Source organism: Liolophura sinensis, chromosome 1 (genome assembly GCF_032854445.1).
Source record: "Liolophura sinensis isolate JHLJ2023 chromosome 1, CUHK_Ljap_v2, whole genome shotgun sequence".
Taxonomy (NCBI): Eukaryota; Metazoa; Mollusca; class Polyplacophora; order Chitonida; family Chitonidae; genus Liolophura; species Liolophura sinensis.
This window is the reverse complement of record NC_088295.1, coordinates 36708695-36731474: the sequence shown is the minus strand read 5'-3', so window position 1 is coordinate 36731474 and position 22780 is coordinate 36708695. Positions and strand designations below refer to the sequence as shown.

General features: G+C 39.0%; 3 protein-coding genes across 4 annotated transcripts in view; 2 read left to right on the top strand and 1 right to left on the bottom strand.

Moving 5' to 3' along the window:
• Window positions 1-80: 80 nt before the first annotated feature.
• LOC135481913 (cleavage and polyadenylation specificity factor subunit 4-like) lies at window positions 81-6714 on the top strand. Its single transcript, XM_064761692.1, has 7 exons — window positions 81-244; window positions 1223-1426; window positions 1670-1765; window positions 2733-2826; window positions 3526-3661; window positions 5707-5802; window positions 6536-6714. The coding sequence occupies exons 1-7, from the start codon at window positions 142-144 to the stop codon at window positions 6620-6622; spliced, it is 816 nt and encodes a 271-aa protein (XP_064617762.1). The 5' UTR covers window positions 81-141; the 3' UTR covers window positions 6623-6714.
• Window positions 6715-10910: 4196 nt separating this feature from the next.
• Window positions 10911-16034, bottom strand: LOC135482338 (uncharacterized). 2 transcript variants are annotated; one of them, XM_064762270.1, is made up of 3 exons: window positions 15858-16034; window positions 15296-15550; window positions 10911-11627 (listed from the first exon to the last, which is right to left on the bottom strand). In XM_064762270.1, exons 2-3 carry the CDS (start codon window positions 15533-15535, stop codon window positions 11217-11219), a joined length of 651 nt encoding a protein of 216 aa, XP_064618340.1. In that variant the 5' UTR covers window positions 15536-15550; window positions 15858-16034; the 3' UTR covers window positions 10911-11216. The 2 variants fall into 2 exon arrangements, with proteins under 2 accessions (XP_064618340.1, XP_064618339.1); XM_064762269.1 differs by lacking the exon at window positions 15858-16034 and having other exon boundaries at window positions 15296-15812.
• Window positions 16035-18783: 2749 nt separating this feature from the next.
• The window catches only part of LOC135467615 (tyrosine-protein phosphatase non-receptor type 13-like), a 50733-nt gene continuing 46736 nt past the window's right edge, over window positions 18784-22780 (top strand). Inside the window, exons 1-3 of the mRNA XM_064745396.1 lie at window positions 18784-18903; window positions 20337-20533; window positions 21398-21570. Coding sequence (XP_064601466.1) covers window positions 20404-20533; window positions 21398-21570 — 303 coding nt within the window. The 5' untranslated portion in view covers window positions 18784-18903; window positions 20337-20403. The remainder of the gene's footprint in view (window positions 18904-20336; window positions 20534-21397; window positions 21571-22780) is intronic.

Below are 22780 nucleotides of genomic sequence, written 5' to 3'. Positions count from 1 at the left end.
CACATTCAGAATGCCATGACTTTTGGTGTTACGCTTGTCACCGCGCGGTACCACTTTTACTCGCGGCAACAAGAATAGACGACGCGGAAAGGAGCGTGATCCTGTTTTGTTTGTTTTACACGGAACTCCAAAGCTTTCAAAATGCAGGAGGTTGTTGCAAATGTTACCAACATCAAATTTGACATTGAATTCGCCCTTGAGCAACAACTCGGGGCACAGCCGCTTCCTTTTCCAGGGATGGATAGTAAGTCTTCGCACTGTTGATGGTGCTACAACAACAACTACTGCATTTAACAATAAATATGATTCAAGCCTCAGATGTCAAATGAATGCTTTTTTCGGTGTATCTTCTGATCTGTGTTTTCCACTGATAGTGTGGCTTTCATGCGGTTTGTCCGATGTTTGGTTTTTTAACATCTGTTAACTTGTAACTTTAGTTTGTTATAACAGTCAGACAGCAGGAGCAGTGTAGGCTGTGTAGCTGAATAAAAGCTAAGAAGACATGAATGAATGGAGACGAGGACAAGCTTATCAGTGTGCCTGTCACCTGATGTGGAAAATTTTTTATGGACCACTAAATCTTTCTGGTCTGGGTATTTATTTGTAGAAAGCATATTCTTCAATGAACTGACATCATTTCCTTACCAGGATCAAACCAGAAGGCAGCCCTTATATATTTTCTTCCAATTTCCAAATGACCAAATCAGCAACATTAACTGTACAACTACCAGATTTTCAATGCCGTCTGCCAGTTCCAGACATCTGTAATATTCATACTAGATACATCAGGAGGATAAGTGATAGTTGGATCAGGTGTTGCAAGCTTGTGAGCCTCAAATTCAAACAGAATTGCAGTGAGAAACTCTACATTACTTTGTCTAAGAGTGTTTGAAGCAAAATTTCATGATATTAAAGCGGTTAGCCATTACTGGCATAATCCTTAGTCAAAGATGGGATGTCTCATTAATGTGACAAAACCCCCATTTTGTTAGTGTGTATGATGAGCACAGCTGGGTATGCCTTTTATGTTCAGAGTCTGTGTCACTGCCTGAAGTTGAACTTTTGGTGTAAAAAGCAGATCAATACGGTTATGGTATGTGTCCTTCGGTTTTAGTCAGTGGACTGTGGAGAGTTGATAGTATTGATGTTTAATCCTTGTAATTTTTTTTAGTTCCATGTTTACTGTTATATAAATATATAGCTCTTTTTTATTGTCTTGTAGAATCTGGTGCTGCAATTTGTACCTTTTATCTAAGGAGTTTATGCAGCAAAGGTGGCGCCTGCCCATTCAGACATGTGAAGGGGGACAGGACAATTGTGTGCAAGCATTGGCTCAGAGGACTGTGTAAAAAGGGAGACGACTGTGAATTCCTCCATGAATATGACATGACAAAGATGCCTGAATGTTACTTCTTCTCAAAATTTGGTAAGGTACCGATGGCAATGCTACATTAAAATTACTTTTATGGTTTTGACATTTTATGTACACCTTTTAAAGAAATTCTTTTGAAGTGTTGTAAAATTGCTATGCATAATCATGTGCATATTAAACAACCAGGTATTCAAACATTAGAACAAGACATGGTGTTTGGTGCTTAAGAAATTGTCATTAGTATTCAAACATAGACCATTTATAAATCCAGTTTCTGATCTTCTTTTCATACCCCAGGTCTGTGTAGTAATAAGGAATGTCCCTTCCTTCACATTGATCCGGAGAAGAAAATTAGAGACTGTCCATGGTATGATCGTGGCTTTTGTCGGCATGGTAAGTATATAGATGTAGTGCTGTTGTAAATCTTTTGACACACTCTCATCCTACAATCTCAAATCCAGGTCTTGATGTTAAAGTCGGCTAAGGCTTTAGGTCAGATCTTTCATGGCAGTGGTTTACTCCGACCTACAGGTTTCAACCACCTCTAAACCTGACTGCAGTGTATATGTGACTGATCCTTGTATGTGACGCAGAGCCCCATTCAAGTGAGTAAATAAATGTATTCCAGCTTTGTTATGATTGTGAAGGGTGTGTCCAAAATAAATTTAATTAAACGCAGTAATCCAGTGTTAAAGATGTTTGTGTATTGTTCCACAAGCCTTGAAATAGCCCTGACGTTAAATTAGATCTTACTGGAAATCTGTTTTCAAACTCAGAAAGTAAGGGCTGACTGAGGCATTTAATTATCAGCCCACATCAGACAAAATACTGCGTTTTTCATTTCACAACGAGGGTCACATGGGGTCCAGGTATATTCTTGAATACTGCAGTCGACGTCAAATGTGTCTGCTAGAAGGTTATCTCCTCTTGTTGAGGTCTTCTGCACTGCAGGATAAATTTGTTACATGTTGGCTCAGTGATAGGATAGGCAAATATATGGTGTCAATAATCCTTATATTATTGGGCTCGGCTTGCCCAGTATGAGGATTATTGACCCCATATATATGCGTATCCCATCAATGAGTCAACATGTAGCTAAAATTATCCATTACTCTTTCACTGAAAGTTACTCAGGGATTTGAGTCCTCATTCCATAAAAGATTGTTTTATGACTCGTTTCTGACAAATTTTGGAGATGGAAAACCATCCATTTTTAAGAGGAAGGACCTAAGTAATTGATTCATGGATTCATTGAGATAATGACAGTGTATTGTAGACATTTTTGTAATGTGGGGTTTCAGACTGTTTTATGACGGCCTATTTTAATGCATGGCTAATGGAATTGTTTTATATTTGACAGGACCTAATTGTAAGAACCGGCATGTCAGGAGAGTGATCTGTCTGTGTTACCTGAATGGTTTCTGTTTAGAAGGACCGAATTGTAAATTTATGCAGTAAGTCATGCACAGTGTTATGTAAGGTGTTATTAACATCTCTTACACAACATTAATGTGTCTTACATTACTCAGTGTTTTTAACATCTGTTACACTGCTTTAGCATCTTTTACATTACTCAGAGTTTTAACATCTCTTACACAACCTTAACATGTTTTACATTACTCAGCATTTTAAACATCTCTTACATTACTCAGTATTTTTATCATCTCTTACATCAACATAGCTCTATGATTCTAAAATTGTAGCATAACGTGAAAAATCCTAGTGTGTGTTCATGCATTTGTAATTAGATTTAGATTTTTGTCTCATAAACAATCTGAACAATGAAGTAATTGTCTCAGTTTGTGAACTTTTGTTCAGAAGCTCCTAAAGGAAAGAGGTGAATTAATATCGACAAAGATTGCCTAAGAGTTTTCACAAAATACAGTAGAATCGCTTTTATCTTTAATGATGAAAGAGTTCAAACTCAAAACTTCAGATCTTTTTCACTGGTGAGTGTAGGTGCCCTTAACTGAAACAGTGCATTTGGAACAGTGAGTTTGAAAATTGTACTAGTAACATCACTAAAAAAGTTCACAAGTTAGTATTGATCTGGACAGGAAGGGCTCAAAAGTTGTTGATACAAGTGGCTTTATTCTAGGAACAATCCATGAAACATGTTACAAGCTCCGTTAACTGTTTTCTCTTGGTTTCAGTCCAAAGTTTGATCTTCCCACAAGTGATCCTGTAGCGCAGGCTAAGAAGGCTTCTATTGTATGTCACTTTTGTGGGGAGACAGGTCACAAGGCAGCTAACTGTCCCAGCATGGGTCATAATGCAGTCAGACCTCAGGTTTGTACTAAATACTTGTGCATGTAAAATGATATTGTTGTACATGTATTTCCAGTGAAAAAGCCAATTTTAACGTGCCTTTACAAAGTACGTATAATTCACAGTATTTTAGGATAGAGAGAGGAAAGTTTGACAGAGTCAGTGTTGGTTGTCATGTTGGTTGTCATGTCAGTGTTCAGTTTAAAATCCAGCTTGCTCCACAGTTAAATTACATGTTTTGCATGGGATAAAAATGTTAGCTCAATTTGCTTGATGGGTTAAGCTCCAGATTGAGTTGTAATTCGGACACTAGTTGAAGATTTGTATTGAGGCTGGAAACGTTGGTAAGGGTTTACAGGAACATCCTAAAGTAATATACTTGGCGCCAATAAAAACGCACGGTTGAAATTGTATCCGTGCGCCACAAAAGTCGATTGTTCAGTGACTGTGCGTGGTTCATGGTTTGTGAACGTTGCGTTGCAGGTAGTGCACGACCGTGTGTTATTCCGACGCACCCTTTGTGTGCGTTACGTAACAGTGCGGAATATCGGCCATTGAGTGCTGTGTCAGCGCTGAGAGCACATGTCACTGCACAGTTGTGGTGTGCTCAATACGTTACACCACGTTAACCACAAAGACGAACAACATTTCAAAAAAACGGTACCATGCCCAGACTTACGGCTCAAGAAAGAGAACGTGCCATTGGCATGTTACGTGCGGGACTCAGTCGTGCCACAGTGGCACGTCACATGCAATGTCATCCCTCTACAATTAGCCGCCTCAGTACCAGGGAGCATGAAACTGGCACTGTTGCCGACCGTCCACGCCCCGTTAGGCCAAGAGTCACTATGGCACGACAAGATCGGTACATCGCATTGCAGCATACACGTGACCGTTTCCGCACCGCCACACAGACTGCTCGTGAGACAGTGGGGATTGGGAGGCCCAGGGTGAGCCCCAACACCATACGACGCCGTCTCCGAGCAATACGGATGCATGCTCGCATCCCCTACCGAGGGCCCATATTGACACCTGCTGCACGCTGAAATCGATTGCGCTGGGCTCAGCGTCATCAACGATGGCGTGTGAATGATTGGAACTTTGTCCTTTTTTCTGACGAGAGTCGTATCTGCCTTGATCGTCCTGACAGACGTCGACATGTGTGGCGCAGACGTGGTGAACGTTTCGAAAACGTATGCGTGCGGGAAGGAAATCGCTGGGGTGGCGCTAGTGTTATGGTGTGGGGAGGCATCACCTCTAAGAGACGGACTCCCTTTGTCATTGTTGATGGCAACCTGAATGCTCAGCGGTACGTGAATGACATTCTTCGGCCGGTGCTGCTTCCATTTCTCCATGCCAACGCTGCCGTGACGACGTTTCAGCAAGACAATGCCCGCCCACACTCTGCAAGATTAACGCAAGACTTCTTGCGACAGAATGATGTCGACGTCATGGAGTGGCCGGCCTACTCCCCGGATCTATCGCCCATTGAGGACCTGTGGGACCACCTGAAGTCTGCCGTGGCCCAACGTCAACCTGCGCCAATTGATCCAGGTGCTGCAAGACGAATGGGATCTGATCCCACAGCAGAGAATAATGAGACTTGTCAGCTCTATGCGTCGCAGATGTACGGCTTGCATTGCTGCCCGAGGTGGACATACCCATTATTAAATGTCAATTTCACTTTCTGTACTCGTGATTTCGATGTGAGGAATAAACATCAATCGGCTTTCACAGTTGGTTGATTCGTTGTCCCGTTGCGACCGCTGCCTTGTTTTCCAGTATAAACGTATTCACAATTGGTTCCCACTGACATTTCTCACAATATGTCAATAGCTAACAACCGTGCGTTTTTAATGGCATATAGTATATATAAATGTTCACAACACACAATCTATTGTGTTTCTCATAATCTTTGTTTTACACTTTCATGCCAACATATTTGCTGTTATCATCATGATTAAAACTATTTTTATGTTCTGTTGTTTTATCAAAAGTGTTCACATTCAGTATGCTTTATCCCTTAACGTTTGATATATTTATTTTTGTTTTCTTTGTTGCCCCAGACTGTTCCAGTAGTACACACACAGAATGAATCCGCACCTCGTCCCCAGGTGCACACAGAACCTAGAAGACCTCTGGACCAGGTTACTTGTTATAAGGTAAAAATGCTCATTGGTGGGATTTGCCCTGGAGAGCAATCTGTAGGGGTTTTTTTTCTGTGGTATATTTAATTTTTCTGCCATCCTGCCTTTAGTTAGTTACAAGACTACAGCACAAGAGTGGTATACTATATTCCATGCTGGAGACCATAGCCTTTGACCACTGTGACCATTTGACCATGTGTTACTATTGTCATGACTAGCTTACATCTGAAGGTTTGCTGTGTGTCAGCTGAAATCATGTCTCCCTAGTTACCCCTACCCATTAATAATATCAACATTATATGAATTAAATAAACAGTGCATCAAAAGTAAGTTCCCCCCAAAACTATGTTTGACATTTGCCAAGATATTTGCCAAATCATTGTGAAATTTTGCACGCAGTAATCAAGTCAACGCACTGTAAAAGGGTTTCCCTTATTTTGATAACCTCTCCTCCCATTCATATTGGTTTATGCAAAGACCAATCCAGGCTGTCCTCTCATTAAGGCTGTATGAATTTCCAAGTTAGAAGGCAATCAGTCAAACAGTCATTTTGAGTTTTTGCGAGGGAGAGATGGACAATAAAATCTCCATGGTATCAAGGGACAAAGAATGGAGTTTTTTGTACTGTTTCATATCATAATCTTTACTTTTTTTTCCATGTCTTTTGTGGGTCATCTGTTTCTTCATTATGTTTATGTGTATCTGCAGTTTCCTCTCAACAAATTTATATTTGGTTTGTCTGTTTCAGTGTGGTGAAAAAGGTCATTATGCTAATAAGTGTCCAAAGGGTCATCTAGCATTCCTTAGCTCATCCTTGGCCCCTCAGCAAACCTAATGAAGCTGTCAGAACAGTGAGTCAGCCTGACTGTGGCTCTCACTCTGACAAGGGGACCTCATCCTGACAAGGTTGACCTCATCCTGGCAAGGGGACCTCATTCTGGCAAGGGGACCTCATCCTGACAAGGGGACCTCATCCTGACAAGGGGACCTCATCTTGACGAGGAGACTTCTATGTTATGGACAATCCGAACCAGATTTATTCGCTGTGAAATCTGCATCATCTGTCTTATATGCGCAGTACCCAGCCCATTGTAAATCATGAACTCAAGATGGAATTTGTTAACTGGATTTTTTTCTCAGATTTGTTAAAATATGAATGTCAGGAAATTTTCTTGATTACTTCTCCATGTATAAAATTGGGTGAGTTGCCTGTAACACAAAATAGGTTTTTACTGTAAAGTGTTCGCTATATTTATTCCAATAGTGGACTCTTGAAGAATTGTAATGGCATGAATTTGTGTTCATGGTTGAGCAGTCTGCAACACATAAATTAGCAGTTCTAGTTTGTAGAACTATGCGAATAGTTAAATGTTTACACAAACTGATTGAACCTACAGGTAGTTACCATTTTGAGTTTGCTTTTCATCTTCCGGCAGTCCCTAGCTGGCCAAGTTAGCTAATACTCTCTCTGAAACCAAGGGTTCATCTTGAAACCCTGAGGTTTGCCTGGTACATAGAGCGGTGATTTGTCTGGATTTAGATCTGAGATCTGTGTGATTCTTCCCCAGCTTAGCTTTCAGAAATACAATTAATATGGAAGGTGAGTTTGGAACATGGCCAACCGATCTCAGAGCCAATCTGGGTTGTGCCTTTTTTTTCTTCCACCTATGAAATTGAATGCTGTCTTCTAAGTGAAATATATTTACATGCCATGTTGTATGTCAATCAAAACAAACATTGCCAAGTATTCGTTTAAAGGAGTTTTCAAGTTTTGTTAACTCAATCATGTGTTCGACGGCATGCTGACTAATGAAATGTTTAGGACCTGTGGAATAACTTCCAGCTGCATGAAATGGGGCTGATGTGGACACTGTAATAACGTACATACTAGTATTAATTGGACAAATGTTCGTGTTTTAACAATGGCAGTGTTATAGCTTTGTCATGGTAACAGTTCATCAGTCAAAATATTACCGAGTACTATGTAAAACCTTGATCGAATTAAGACAGTAAGAGCCATGAAAATTATGTTGGTCAGGTCAAGTGTCTGTACTGGCGTGAAGATGAAATACCCGGCCGGTATCACAGAAGGGAAGCATTCTTTTGAACATCACCAGTAAATAAATAAACTTAACCTGATCACTGTCGATCAGTAAGATATTCTTGAAAACGGTGTAAAATTTCAATCAAATTTGGAAATTAAAGTAGGAACGGTCATACCGTATACATGTCCCCATGATCATTATTTGCTGCTAATTATAAATTGTATGTTGAGTGACTTACCACAAGGCATTTCCCTATTGGGATGTACATGTGTACTGTATATTGTTAAATTTCATGTTTAATATTGCCTAACGTTTGTAAATAAACCTCTTGACAAAGTTGTGCGTTGTTCTTTTTATTCTTATAAACTGGCGTGACTTTAAATGTACTTGATTCTACATGTTATCTATACTTATACCAGTGTGTGAATATGCAAGTTCCTGCGCAGACTCTTCCTTCTCCATAATGCTGGCCGCCGTCGCATAAGTGAAATATTCTTGAGTACGGCGTAAAACACCAAGCAAACAAATACTGTACAAATTCTTGTTTTAAAAAGGTTCTCGAAGCTTTGTGAAGGAGGCAACGTAATATCACAAATATTGGTCCCGGAGAAAGAGAAGTGGTTTACCCTTCGCTACGCACACGTCACCACAAGTGGAATGTGTCTCAACTGAGTGATTAAGGTGTGAGATTAAAAAAAATCTAAGCTTACGAGCTGTGAGGTCAATCCCGGCCTTGGACAAGGAATTTGTACATTCCCTCGAAATTACTCCAAGACTTATTATTCTTTGAGTCTAGGTAACGATAAGTGAAGGGCGCCGTTCGTTGAAGACAACATATGTTACACCAATTTGACGTGGGAGTCTGCAAGAGGGAAAGTTGCCAGAGATCGGTGGTATACTTCGGGCACTATATGGTTTCCTCCACACACGTGCAAAACTGCATGGCTGCCATCGTTTTATTTACTCATCTTCTGTGACTATTGTTAAACGCCATACATACTCAAGAATTATACACTTCAACGCTGGCTGTCAGTTTCATGGAGAGTTTTTGCTGGAGAGCCTGGGAACATCATTTTATATTGAGTAAACCATTCTTGAATATGGCGTTTAACAATATGTGTCAACTGTGCAATACACCTTTTGATGTACACACGACTTCGATCCCTATCAGTGACCACTGACGATGAATGGCTCCTCTTAAATGTTCTTAAATGCTATAGCTACCTTAAGTTCTATACATAAATTACCGGGTTTGAACAGGAATATAAAATGAAAACCCTTTATATATTCAGTTCCTATTTGTTCAGTGTTTTCATAATTTTCGGTAAGCCATAGGATGCCTATTTAGAATTCCTGGAACTTTCAAGCGGTTATAGTATTGCGAGAGCACTTTCTATCTTCACTGACTTACTTGAAACTTCATTCGATATGCTACTTTGTGACCATGACTCGCCAGTGGACTGGATCCATTTCATGGTTTAAAAGCTAATTGGCCTATCCGATCGTGGCTCTCTCAGATTTAATGACAGTTACATTGTCCGAGTAATTTAACGTACAGCATGTATAGAGTCCATGTTCATAGGTAAAATCGTGGATTCATAAGTTTTATTGACTATTAGGCCAACATGTCCGGGTAAATTAACGATGTGCATATAGTTAAACTGTAGAAATTGTCCACGGGTAATAAGCCCTATAATAGCCACATTGTATTACTATTACGATATACAAACGACAGAACATGCAGTTTCACCACTTTGGAATTTCTGGGCATATAAATGCTGCAATCGTGCAAATGAAAAGAGGCCATTTATTTCAACTAACATTTCACAACAATACACCTATACATCTGATATACCATTATCAATATGCCAAACGGAACTCCCTGATAGAGGGATTAAATGGCTTTTACCGGAAACTCTATATCGATTGAATTCGCTGAATCTAGTTGAGTGCCGGGCCTTGACAGGGGATTTACTAGGAATCTGGCCATGGGCGTTGGTTTTTCTTTTCCCTAGGTTTCCTCCAGTCATATATAAACCTGATCGATATAATATAAGCAAACAAAGAAAAAACTAGATTAAGAATTAATAAATCGGTTCAAGATATTTGTGTTGGATAAGAAGTGTTCAACAATCCTGACAAACAATATTAATAGTGAAATTACTAATGGAATTCCAATCCAATGGCTACTTCCGACAGCATGGGAGTTCTAATTTTACTTATTTTCACGAATTTTCGAACACTAACTGTTTACAAATATGGATTGTTCACTTTTACGGGGTACATGTATCTGCATGAACGTCACGAAAAAATAAATATAACACATAACTGATTCCTGTCTTATATCTAAATAAAACTGATATACGAAGCCTATATTAATGATATTGGCCTAACAAGTAATGATATAAATATGATGAACATAAAGGCCCCCCAATCCAAGATAAGTTATGTTCATGTCAATATGCAACCAAAACGCACCAGAATACAATCACATCAATACATGTATATCTGCCGCAAGCGGATAAACTTCGTCACCTCTGAATTTACCAGCTTTAAATGTATATACGTGTATAATGATATTGTATAATAAACCACGAAAATAATGTATTTGGCCTACTTTGAGAGGCTTACACATTCAAGGAAAATACAGCAAATGCGGAGTGAAGGGTGGTTTGGATGTTCGCAGTGGTGTGGGTTGGACTGAGGTGATAGCCCTGGGTGGAGGAGTTATAGTATCACACCCACACACCTTCTCCACCCTCGCTTCAAAAATCTATGACAACAAAATTCATCTTAGTGGGCTACTAGAGGGGTTTATAGAGACATGCAGATACATATACCCCGTAAAATTGAACAATATAAAGATCAAGAGTGATGATATGTGAAGGAGAAATAGCATCCGACATGCAGAAATGAACAAAAACATCTCTGGAAAGGCAAAACAACGTCGAATTTGTAAACTACAATGTATACCACCTATCTATGGAATGAGCAACAACATTACAATTAAGAGAACATTGCCCAATGCTTTACCAATACTAGCTGAATCGACTAAAGGAGGCACATATAGGGCGACATGACTTGTTACACGACATGATCATATAAAACAATGCACGACTGGACAGGACAACTTTTATGAAAAGACATCGAAATGACAATCCTTCCTTGGAACGAACTATAGTTAATGTTATAGATTTCAAAAGTTGTTTTGACTCAGGCTGATTTTGGGGAAAGGAATCTCCCATTATACATAGTTCCAAACGCCATCTTTTTTTTATTATTCATATACCGCCTGGGTACATGTATTATGAGTTCGTCGCGTGGTAAAGCGGTATATATCACGCCATGGACCACTTTGTCAGGTCAGATCCATGGTTGAATAACTCATCTGGCTAACCTATATCCCATCGTGGTGGAATTTGGCTGACTGGCCATAATTTTAGCCAGATTATTCATGCTTCGTTTAACCTTGTATCTGTACACCCATGGTGAACATCGTCCTGGTTCTACGGCTTTTGGTTTTGTCAGGTAACTCAGATCCCCGGTAAATATTTCCTCTTCACCTTTGGATTTCTGGAAAGTCAGTTTTTCTGGGACTTTTACGTTGGCGGACGGATCAGGCGTGTAACGTGCACTAAATCTCCCTCCAGTTCTTGGGGTCTCGCGAGATTTTTTAGGCCGGAATCGGTCCCGTTTCATGTAGACATCACTAGCAGACGACGAATTGCCGGTGAGAGGTCGTGGTGACGTCACGCCTAAGCGCGTTTCCAGGGCAAGTGAGTTGTCAGGACTGAGCTGCAAGATAATAATATACCGTTTTATTAAGCGAATGAAACTAGTAACATGAAAGAATTACGAGTGTTTGGCTTGGCCTGTCTAACTGAATAGCAGTAACTCCAAGCACTGTCTTTTTTGGTGTTCTCTGCAGATTTGTGGTGAACACGAGCCAAGCTTTGCTATCTACTACGTCTATGACTATGCGTATATATATTAGAAGGATGGCAACCCAAGCCTATTGCATGATATGTGCCAACAGCGAAAAAAAAAAGGCCCCTTGACATTCGTGGACATTATGAATCTTGGATTTGTCTCATTACTGACATGCATTGTAGGTGGAGATGGAAAAAATGACAATATTACAATGATTAAATAAATAGCTGGGGCATAATTTCGAATTATTTCAAATGCTTTACTAGTTTTGAGAAACACACCAAAAACTCGAAAACTTCATATGTTCTTAAAATGACCTGTGGCCAAGCAATTACCAAACCATAAACATCATGTGTGGGGAAGCAAAAAAAAAAGACTATTATTATAAAATGGTACATATATACTTCAGAAAGAATGCAATCCACTTTCAAACTGGGTCATCGTCAGTTAATTCTGACATAAGGCCACTTAAGTCATGCTCACCACTCTAGATATATATGTGCCTTATAAACGTCTTCCAACTCACGAAAATCAGTTGTATTAATTTTGCCAATAGCAAAAGTAAGCAGAGGACAAAGTTATTGTTTTCACCATGAAGAATTTCTTGTCCCCACAACATCTTCTGCAAAATGGTTAAAAGTATTAATACGTATAAGTCATGCATGTGCTATTTATGTTCAGGGACACAACTTCCTTCACCCCTAAATCCGAACCGAAATGAACGCTGCGGCATTTTCAGTTGGGTATATATCTACATGTATGGCTTAAATTGATGTTTATTATATATGCAAACACGTACACATAATTTGCAGGGTGGAAGAATATTTAAAAAACTTGAACCTATATACATTTTGCTTTTGATTTACAAAGGCATCATGGAAAAACAAAAGGGGTTTTAGGATTTTCTTTCACAACTTCAGAATTCTCATGCGATTAACATTAAAATGGCTGTTTGTTTATTTATTCATTTATTATAATTGGTGTTTTACGGTGTACTCAAGAACCTTTCACTTATATCACGGCAGCCAGCATTATGTTATGAGGAATACGGGCATAGCCCGGAAATCTACAACCATCCGCAGGTTGCCATTGGTTGTTTGCTGTAATTTAAACAACCAACCAGCTGGCCACCTATACACATACAAATTACACTCATGTCTACATGACCTTCTTCAAATATATACGAGACTGTCACTTAAAACCGACTACGCGGACGTATAGTGCCAATACGTTCTTGGAGGTATAAGTAAATTTAGTTACACGTCACATTTAAGGAGATTCAACTTCTTCAAGTTCGTTGCTGTCAGAATTTAAACTTTGAAATCGGCCTAACAACCATGAGTGCAAAATATTGACTTCCTTGACGACAAAATGGAATGTCTGTCTGTTGATATAGACGATTGACCTACTAAAAGTTTACCATATATATATATATATATATATATATATATATATATATATATATATATATATATATATATATACAATGTACAATGGTGTATACAATGTACTGAATGGGGAGACCAGTAATTATTTGTTTTACTTTTTAAGGAGAGGCCGACTTATGTAAATATTATTCAGCGTATTTCGACGTGTAGACTGATATGGGCTGTAACCATGCGCAGTGATTATATTGTGAAAGTCCGTACTGCAAACGACCTGCATAACCCAGAGCCTTCATACCGTCGTGTATGTTCTAGGGATACTGTCAATTCGACCAAGAGCGAAATCGCCCAAGAAAGTCATCCAAGGAAGTTGGTCAAATCGTCCAAGGTATAGAGTCATATCGTCGAAGATGTAAAATTATATAGTACATATCGTGGATACATTTGGACGATTTGACCAGTTTTTTGTATGATGGGATGATTTTGCTCTTGGACGAATTGACCTGCATGCTTCAAGGTAAAGAAAACACTAACAAAAACTGTATGCAATATGAAAGACTTTTAAACACAGTCCATGGTGTAGATTTATTTGTTTTAGAACTTCTTTACGTAGTAAAATGTATTTGAAACTTTGGATTTTACGGTGGTCCTTTCTGACCATATTGGGATCAGTGACGTCACCTCAACTTTTTGTTTAAAAAAAATCACCATTCAAAATATATATTTATATACATGTACGAATGCACTAACTGAATGAAACTTGGAAGGAGCAATTTCAAGCAAAGATATGGAAGTGGCGTCACTGATACTTTTTGTCTCATCGGACGACCATAAAATCCAATGTTTTGAAAGCATTATACACCGTTGGAAAAAGTAAAAAAAAGTCATCCCGCGCAGTGATTTATGATCTTTCATCCGATTTGGTTGCCTTTGAGTCGTATATGGGACATATTGTTATTCAATGCCTTTAATAATTATGGCACGAGATTGCTAAGAATGATTAATGCAAGGATATACTCTCGTATGTTATGTATATAACTTTAGAAATGTTAATATTTAACATTCTGGCAGTGGCGGATGAGTGAAAGCATATACATTGTATGATATTAAATTCAACTTAACACTTTCTAAGGTTAAGTCACAAAATTCTTACATCAGTAATCTAAGGCTATCTTGTGTCACATTCACACTTCCAGGCGATGTACTCGCCATTATAACTGTAAAAAATCTTGTAATCTATGATTGAGTTACAACGTGTAAACAGTCATTATAATATTTTAAAATGTTGGCACTCATTGCAGCATTTAGCATGTACCATTTTAACACTTAGACAATTTAACATTTGCAATTAAAGAGAGTACTAAGAATGGATATGAATTACAAAAGAATATGAAACGCTGATGTGCTTTTGTAACATGAAGCCTCAGAATGCCATCGTTATTCAGACAAAAAACGCCACAAAATCTCAGACTCGCATAGTTATAAATGAATAATCAAGCTAGTCCAAAATCAATGTTTTTTGTGAGGAATCTGTAGTTGATGCACAAGTATAAAGAATTAAACCAAACTGCAGCAATGACACTGAGGTTAAAGGCCTACCTCGAGAAAGTGATGCGATCGCGTATAACTTGTTCTGAGCCCCATATACGATGCTTATAGTGCCTACTTTTGGCAGTACTTAATTTAGGCCCGCGTAATCAACAACGTTTATAACTATACTGTCCGGTTATAACTTCTGATTGGCAACTTGTGACCGCAATACTTTTGGCCCATTTACACAACAATGTTTGTAGACTACTGAAAGGCAGTTTTAGATGGCAGTACTTTTTGTTCCTTGTAATTGGCAACGTTTACTATCCATTAATAGCTTCGGAATGACAACTTAAGACGCCAGTAGCTTTGGTTCAAGCAATCAGCTACCTTTACACTTTATGCCCGTCAATAACTTGTGAATGGCAACGTAGATGGCAGCACGTTTGGTCCGAATAATGAACAACTTTTACATAGAGGCCTACTGCCCGTCAATAACTTAACTAACATTCAATGACAACCTAAGATGACAACGCGTTTGGTCCGAGTAATCAACAAGCGCACATTTACGAACAGGTAATGATTTCTTCAAAACAAAACATGCGGTATGCTGATTACCTGTTGACTTCGTGTGGTTGGTGTCATTCTTGGGGTGCCCTTCGATGATTTTAGTTTCCTGGGTGGAAAGTAGCCATTGTTTTTCCTGGTGTCAAGAGTACCCAGACCGACTCCGTCAAAACCTATAATGTTTGGCATGCTGCAGTGACGAGGTAAAGACGTCCTATCCCGAGGGTTTGGGGTTTGCCCAGGGTCGGTAGCGAGCCCGCTCTTTTGTCGGAGCGCCGAGGCGGAATGCATGGGAAAGATTGGTGGCTGAAACATTGCAACGGACAAAGTTATTTGCAACAGTTACATGGGTTAAATCCAACAGAAGATGGCATCCCTTGTCTCTTCATAACCTTGTTTATGTGGTTACACTGGTAAACTGATTCTCAGGTTAATAGTCAGGTCTCAGGTAAACCGGCATGTCTCGAAAGTGATTACGACCATATACATGCAGAAGGTCCAGAAAAAGTTCGGACATGACAACGAACAATGATCTGGAACAGTTTGTCTACACCACTGAGGACAACAAATTTTCTCTGCAAGAACTGGGCAAGAGTTGAAGGTATATACATACAGCTCTCTGTCGTGGTTGTTCCTGACGAGTGACATCTCAACAAAAGATCCCTGCAGAAGATATGACGGACTGAATAGACGCCGTCAATCTCTATACGCACATCGTGCTCTCTACAGGGAATCGATCAGCCGTGCAGGTGACAAGGGTTATCCACTGCTATCTTGCATGCCTATCACATATAAGACTAACCGGCCGATTAACTCTACTGACTAAACTCAAACATACACCAATGGCCCGGTTCCAAATTGCAAAATCGAGCGGAGAACGGGGCGTGCATACATATACATATATGTGTGTGTGTGTACTCGCTCACTTGCAAACACATGTAGATATATATGTCAGACCAACGCATGCAATATTCTGGTGAAGTAAATATGAGGTGATAAATTCACACACAGAGGTGGGCTAAAGTATATATACACTTAAAGTGTTGTCGTTATAGATTAAAACTTTAAATGCAATACGTACAGGCGAACCTTGAGTATATCAATACTATTGCACTCAATACCTCGATCACTATAGATGTGTATTATGGCCTTGCTGAAGAAGTATATGGACAACAGATAACATAAGATATTAGTAGTGGTTTACATGTGTGAAGACTGGTTAGGATAATGGGCTAATATGCAGTGATTTGACAAGACCGGTTGAGTCTGATCTGGACAATGCGATAATACAGACATTTGGGATCCCACAAGCTGTATGAGAGCGATATAACTGTAGACAAAATAGACAGAGAGAAAACTTTGTAAAGCGACAAGCCAGTCTGTAAGCAAGTGACAGACACCCTTTTTTAACATGTGAATGGATGAGTACAGGCGTCGAAGAGATATTTGTATGCTAGTTATCAACCATAATGGGCGCTTCGGGATATACTCGGAAGATCAATCTCCAAATGAGTGGGATGAAAATAAAATGAAATTCTGTCAAAAAATCTTTGTGAGGAATAATACTACAGAGAGTAGAGAAATGCCAAGCGGAGATGTCTTGTGGCGTATGTGTGTTTAATAGTCTAGTCATGAGGTAATCAGTGAGATGATTCGAGTTCTTAGAACTCTACACACAGCTAACGGCTGAGTATTTTGCGATTGCACCGTAGTACTTGTTTCTTGCAGTGACTTCGTTGTCCGTTGGTGCAATAAAGTATTTCTTCTGATGGTCATGAAGTGTCGACGAATTAGAACTTATTTGATACCTGGAAGAGCATTTGGTATTAATATTTGGATCACATAAACAATTTTTTCTTAACAATTCCCAAGACAAATCCAAGCACTGAAGAATCTACCTTTTACAGTCTGGAACATTTTTTTCATATAGTCTTCAGGGGGAAAGGGACAATTTTTACTTACAACTGGGGTTTAACGCGACATTTTCTATACATCTTCGCGCAACTGATGATGTATGTCATATTGATGTAAGGTAAACGTTCCCCGAAGAACTTCATGTAAGACCAGCTAGATTGTCTCTGGTTATTGTTATCAAGGCCAAGGAAAACAGTGGAAGCTGCAGGGGATGATTCATTGTCCATCTAGCATCACTCAGACAACATATTTTCTGTTAAAATTACCAGATATATTTTCTTCACCAAAAAACCGTATTGTACATGTAAGAATATTTATTTATTTATTGATTTATTTATTTTTTCAAGGATCCGGTCTTCAATCCTTATAGTGTGCAAGTCTGTACGTCACCAGTATGAAAGTCCGTTTGTAACTTGCCAAATGTCAGTGGTTTAGCCCAGGCACTTCGGTTTCCGCCATGCACCCATAAATTTGACCGCCATGATATGTATGGTGAAACATGCACGATCGAGTATAATGTGAAATAACAATCAAATAAATAAAAAAAAGCAAGCAAAAAAAAAAATAATAATAATAATAAACCAAAAAAAATCTCAGAAATTGATTTCCTTGTAGGCCTGACTGAAATAATTGCAGCGTCTGTTTTTCTTTATTACATATGTTGCATTGTATAATATAGATGTCCGATTATATAGCGAATTAGTGAATTGCAAGCATTTCGAAACGCCTTACCGTACTTTTAAACGAATCTAAATAATTTTGAAGATAAATTTCTTCAGAATGCCGGATACACAAGCGGATTGGTATCTTAACAGGCCTAGAAACGGTTTCCCTAGTAATTATAGAAATATGGTTCAGCGGTAACGTGTAAATAATTTGTAAGAATAAAAGGTCGATGTCGCTTGTGGAGCAATTTGCGCGGGCTTTCGTGCGGGGAAAATCACCAGTCTGCCACCAATATAGCGTGAGTAGAATTAAATACCGTACAGCTACTACTTCACACACAAAACCGGACGCCAATGTATCAGCGAAAAAGTCTTCCTGCGTTAAACAACAATCAAATAAATTATAACATGATTTTATATGGTTGCTATTTAGAAAGACATAAATTTACAAATTTTAACAAGAGGAAAAAGTCAATGAAACAACAATGCTTTATTAATGTATTATTTGTCTGAGGAGTGTACCGGGCGTAGCTAATATGTATTCTTTAAAATTGTATAAATGTGAAAGAAAGACATCTGTCCGAGAAAAATTTACATTGGCATTGAATGCTCGTGCCGGTATATCTATAATAACTGTTACAAGGAAAAAGAACCAAAAACAAATAAGCGTTATAAATGTGTATAATTCTTAAATTATATTGTATATACATTCAATTTTATATATACGTCTAGTTCTGTTAGATAAAAGACATATGGTCTCATATAATATGTAGTACATGCCTAGATTTGTAATGTGTCAGCACTAAATTATTGATGTCAGCCTTGTTTCAAGGGGAGGCTACTCAAGCATGCCGAGAAATATTGCCAGGGGGCACTGCCTTATCGATGAAGTGAGCAATCGATTTTCGGAAACCCTCCCTTACATTTACTTGTGTGCGTTTCCGATTTTACGCCAGCCGACACACAAACTATGGCGGCTGAAGAACAACATCGCCGAAAGCGAACCTTCTTCTAAATTACCACCCAAAAACGGACCGTGTAACTTTCGTTGAGATATATGGCACTCGTCAAAATATAAAGGTAAGTTGTCAGTGTAGGGGCTGTCAATTTCACTTGTCGCCACTCTGTGTAATAGGTCTGTCCAGATAAAATACTTCGTGTGTTTTGACCAGCATAACCGTAACGTATGAACTTGAAGTTCAAGTTGTAGGCCTAGAACTACAGCATACATGAGAGTCCCGGTCACTTAGGACTAATTTTGCTGTCCGTTTTCCCACCCCATACAGAGACATACTGCAAAAGGGGTTACTTACATAACAAATCTGGGCAGTTAAAACAGCATGTGTGTCACTTGTCGAAATAATGGTTGAAGCTCCGCACTTCGTGGAACCTGTCACGGCACCAGTGTAATGGTTGAAGCTCCGTGCCTTGTGGAACCTGTCACGGCATCAGTGTAATGGTTGAAGCTCCGTGCCTTGTGGAACCTGTCACGACACCAGTGTAATGGTTGAAGCTACGTGCCTCGTGGAACCTGTCACGGCACCAGTGTAACCTGTCACGGCACCAGTGTAATGGTTGAAGCTACGTGCTTCGTGGAACCTGTCACGGCACCAGTGTAATGGTTGAAGCTCCATGCTTCGTGGAACCTGTCACGGCACCAGTGTAATGGTTGAAGCTCCATGCTTCGTGGAACCTGTCACGGCACCAGTGTAATGGTTGAAGCTCCACACTTCGTGGAACCTGTCACGGAACCAGTGTAATGGTTGAAGGATTTCACTACGTAGGTCACACCAGAAATCGAACTTGGGTCTCAGCAGCCGAAGTCCAGTGCTCTAAGCTAAAGTGAAATTCCCACTGGCTGCTGGTAGTATAAGCACTGGAAAGCTGCTTTCGTTACAAAATACTATGTAAATACTGTGGACTTTGTTCAACTCAATACAGTATACCAAAGAGATATTATTTGGAAATGTGGTTTTGATTTATTGATTCAGAATGCACACATTCATGCATGTTCAAGGCAAGGCTGCGTGTATGTTATAAGTTTATATTTTTTTTTTGTGTCCAGCATAATTTTTCACAACATTGTGTGTGCAATTGAAGTATAAACTGAATAATGTATTATGATTATTTTATGACGGTAAGTTTGTTTGCTGTATATATAAATATATATATATATATATATATATATATATATATATATATATATATATACACACAAGTGTGTGTGTTTATTAATGCTAATGCCATACCATACAAGATGAATTTATTGAATTGACAGGAAGATAATGACATGTCACTTTACTATATTATCTCTCTGAGAATGGTAATTAATGCTGGCACTGTGGAGTCTGCGGGGGAAGAGACATATAGGTAGAGATATAAAGGTATCTCTGTGCAAATTCTATGCATGGATGGTGAGACATTTCAAACAGTATGTAAATATGAATAATTACTGTTGTTATAAAACCTGTCCTTGTCATTAAGTGTAATGTATTTTTTTTTTCATATTACAGCTTAGGAAGTATCTTCCCCAAGGCGAGCCCAAATCGCACATCCGTTTAGAGAAGAAGTGTTGACACAATGCCCTCGCTTGCCATAACAGTCTCCCTCTCAGAGGTGTTAGAAGTGCAAGGAAAGCCTCTGAGAGAAGATCAAGTGTGGGGTGTTTTGTGTCAAAGTGCAGAAGCTCTGCAGGACCTCTTTATCAGAGGTAGGAGTGTACTCCAATTCTGCAACTTTTGATTGTGTTTATATTGTAATGTATTATCATGTTGATGCTGATACATATGTTTAATCGACTTTTCTAGTAAATGTTATTATTTAATTCTCTTGCTATCTCAGTTACTAGAACACACAAAGTACTGGTTAAGTCCTGGCCTTGCACATGGAATTTTGTAGACTTCCCAACATTCATGGTTGGTCTGTTAGTCATACTTGTGTCTGTTTGCACAGACCAAAGTTCTCTGAAGATTCCTTATCTTCCACCAACACTGCATAAGTCTGTATGTCACATGTGGTAAGTTTGTCAGTAACTTGCCAAATGGCCATGTGTTAGGCTGGGCTTTGTGGTTTTCTCTGCCCATAAAACTGTCCACCATTGTATACATATAAGTGAAAAATTCTTGAGTATTGCTTCAAACAACAATCAGATACATGTAAATGAAATGAATTTAATTTCTACACATGTGTTCAAGACTATGGCCGTTTCTGCCTGTGAATTACTTAATTTGACTTTGTGTTCAAAGCAGCTTCCATGCCATTTATTGATTAAAGGTGATGTATTTTAGTGGCTGGGCACAGTAAAAAAAACAAACAAAAAAAAATTAAGGGAAGGTTACAATCTAATCATATAGTTTAGATCTAACGTGAAGTAATAAATGTATTAGGTCAAGGCTGGTTAGGTGGACATACATCTGCATTCTGCTGAAGCCCACACATCTGAACATGTCACTGCATGATACTAATATGCTAATTAGGTAAATTCCAGTGCTTTCTCTTATAGAACGCTTTTATTAAAAATAAAGTAGAGAAATACTATTACAGTGTACATTGTCTTCTGATCTTACACATGTAGATGAGGCAATTAAGAATGACCAACCAGCCTTCATCATCACCCCAAAGACACTGCTGCTGTGTAAAAGTGGACGTGTCCAGTTTGGGGGGAGGACGAAGCTGACCCAGGGCCGGGACTTTCAGGCCCCAGAAGCCTCACATAGGCATTTACTATCAGACACAGGCATTGAAAAGGTGAGGAATTCTTTTCTCAATGTTATTCACTAGTACACGTGATGTTACTATGTATACTTGTTCACACAGTTGAGCATGCAACGTTGCCTTTAAACATGGGATTTACACCATAGTTCTGAAGTTGAAAATATTCCTCTTTATCACCTTCAGTGTTTCATGTATCGCCTTCTGTTTTTCATTTATAGTTTGAAACCAGCTTGTTTTCACGTACAGGATAAAAGTGGCTTGAAATATTATGGGCCTGATAATGTGCCATTGCTGTGGACCTGATAATGTGCCATTGCTGTGGACCTGATAATGTGTCAGTGCTATGGACCTGATAATGTATCAGTGCCATGGACCTGGTAATGTGTCTGTGCCATGGACCTGATAATGTGTCAGTGCTATGGACCTGATAATGTGTCAGTGCCATATACCTGATAATGTGTCAGTGCCATGGACTTGATAATGTGTCAGTGCTATGGACCTGATAATGTGTCAGTGCCATGGACCTGGTAATGTGTCAGTGCCATGGACCTGATAATGTGTCAGTGCCATGGACCTGATAATGTGTCAGTGCTATGGACCTGATAATGTGTCAGTGCTATGAATATTATTTACAGGATCATTATACCCCTTTGCACTCCTCTCTGGATGTACATGGGAAGGTCTGCCAGAAACCTGTGGATGCTTGTGGGTTTCCCCCAGGCTCTGCCCGGTTTCCTCCCACCATAATGCTGGCCACCGTTGTTTAAGTGAAATAGTCTTGAGTAGGCGTAAAACACCAAAATAAGTAAATAAAATACACTTTTGCAACATGTTTTATGTTTTATGTGACATATAGTGAAGATAGCTTTGTATGTGATTATAATGAATGTGGTTGACATAGCATACTGGAGTCCAATTTAAATAGGATTTGCAGGCTTTTGCTTTTGAGTTGGTTAATGATTATCACACCCTTTGCAGAAGACAAGGTTCTTATTCCCCAGATGCTTTGATTGTGTCAGGCATGTGTAATTAGTTCACCTAGACTTTGTTTCACAAATGTAATTGTGTGGGATTTTGATAACATGCCTAAAAGTTTAAGGACTGTATTAGTGAGGTCCAAATTTGTGTTTGTGTTTATAATCAACCTTCCATATGATGTACATGTACATTTTTGAAGATGTGTTTTACATCTAACATTGAAGTGGAGCTCCATTTGAATGTATGATTATGTCTTAACGCTACA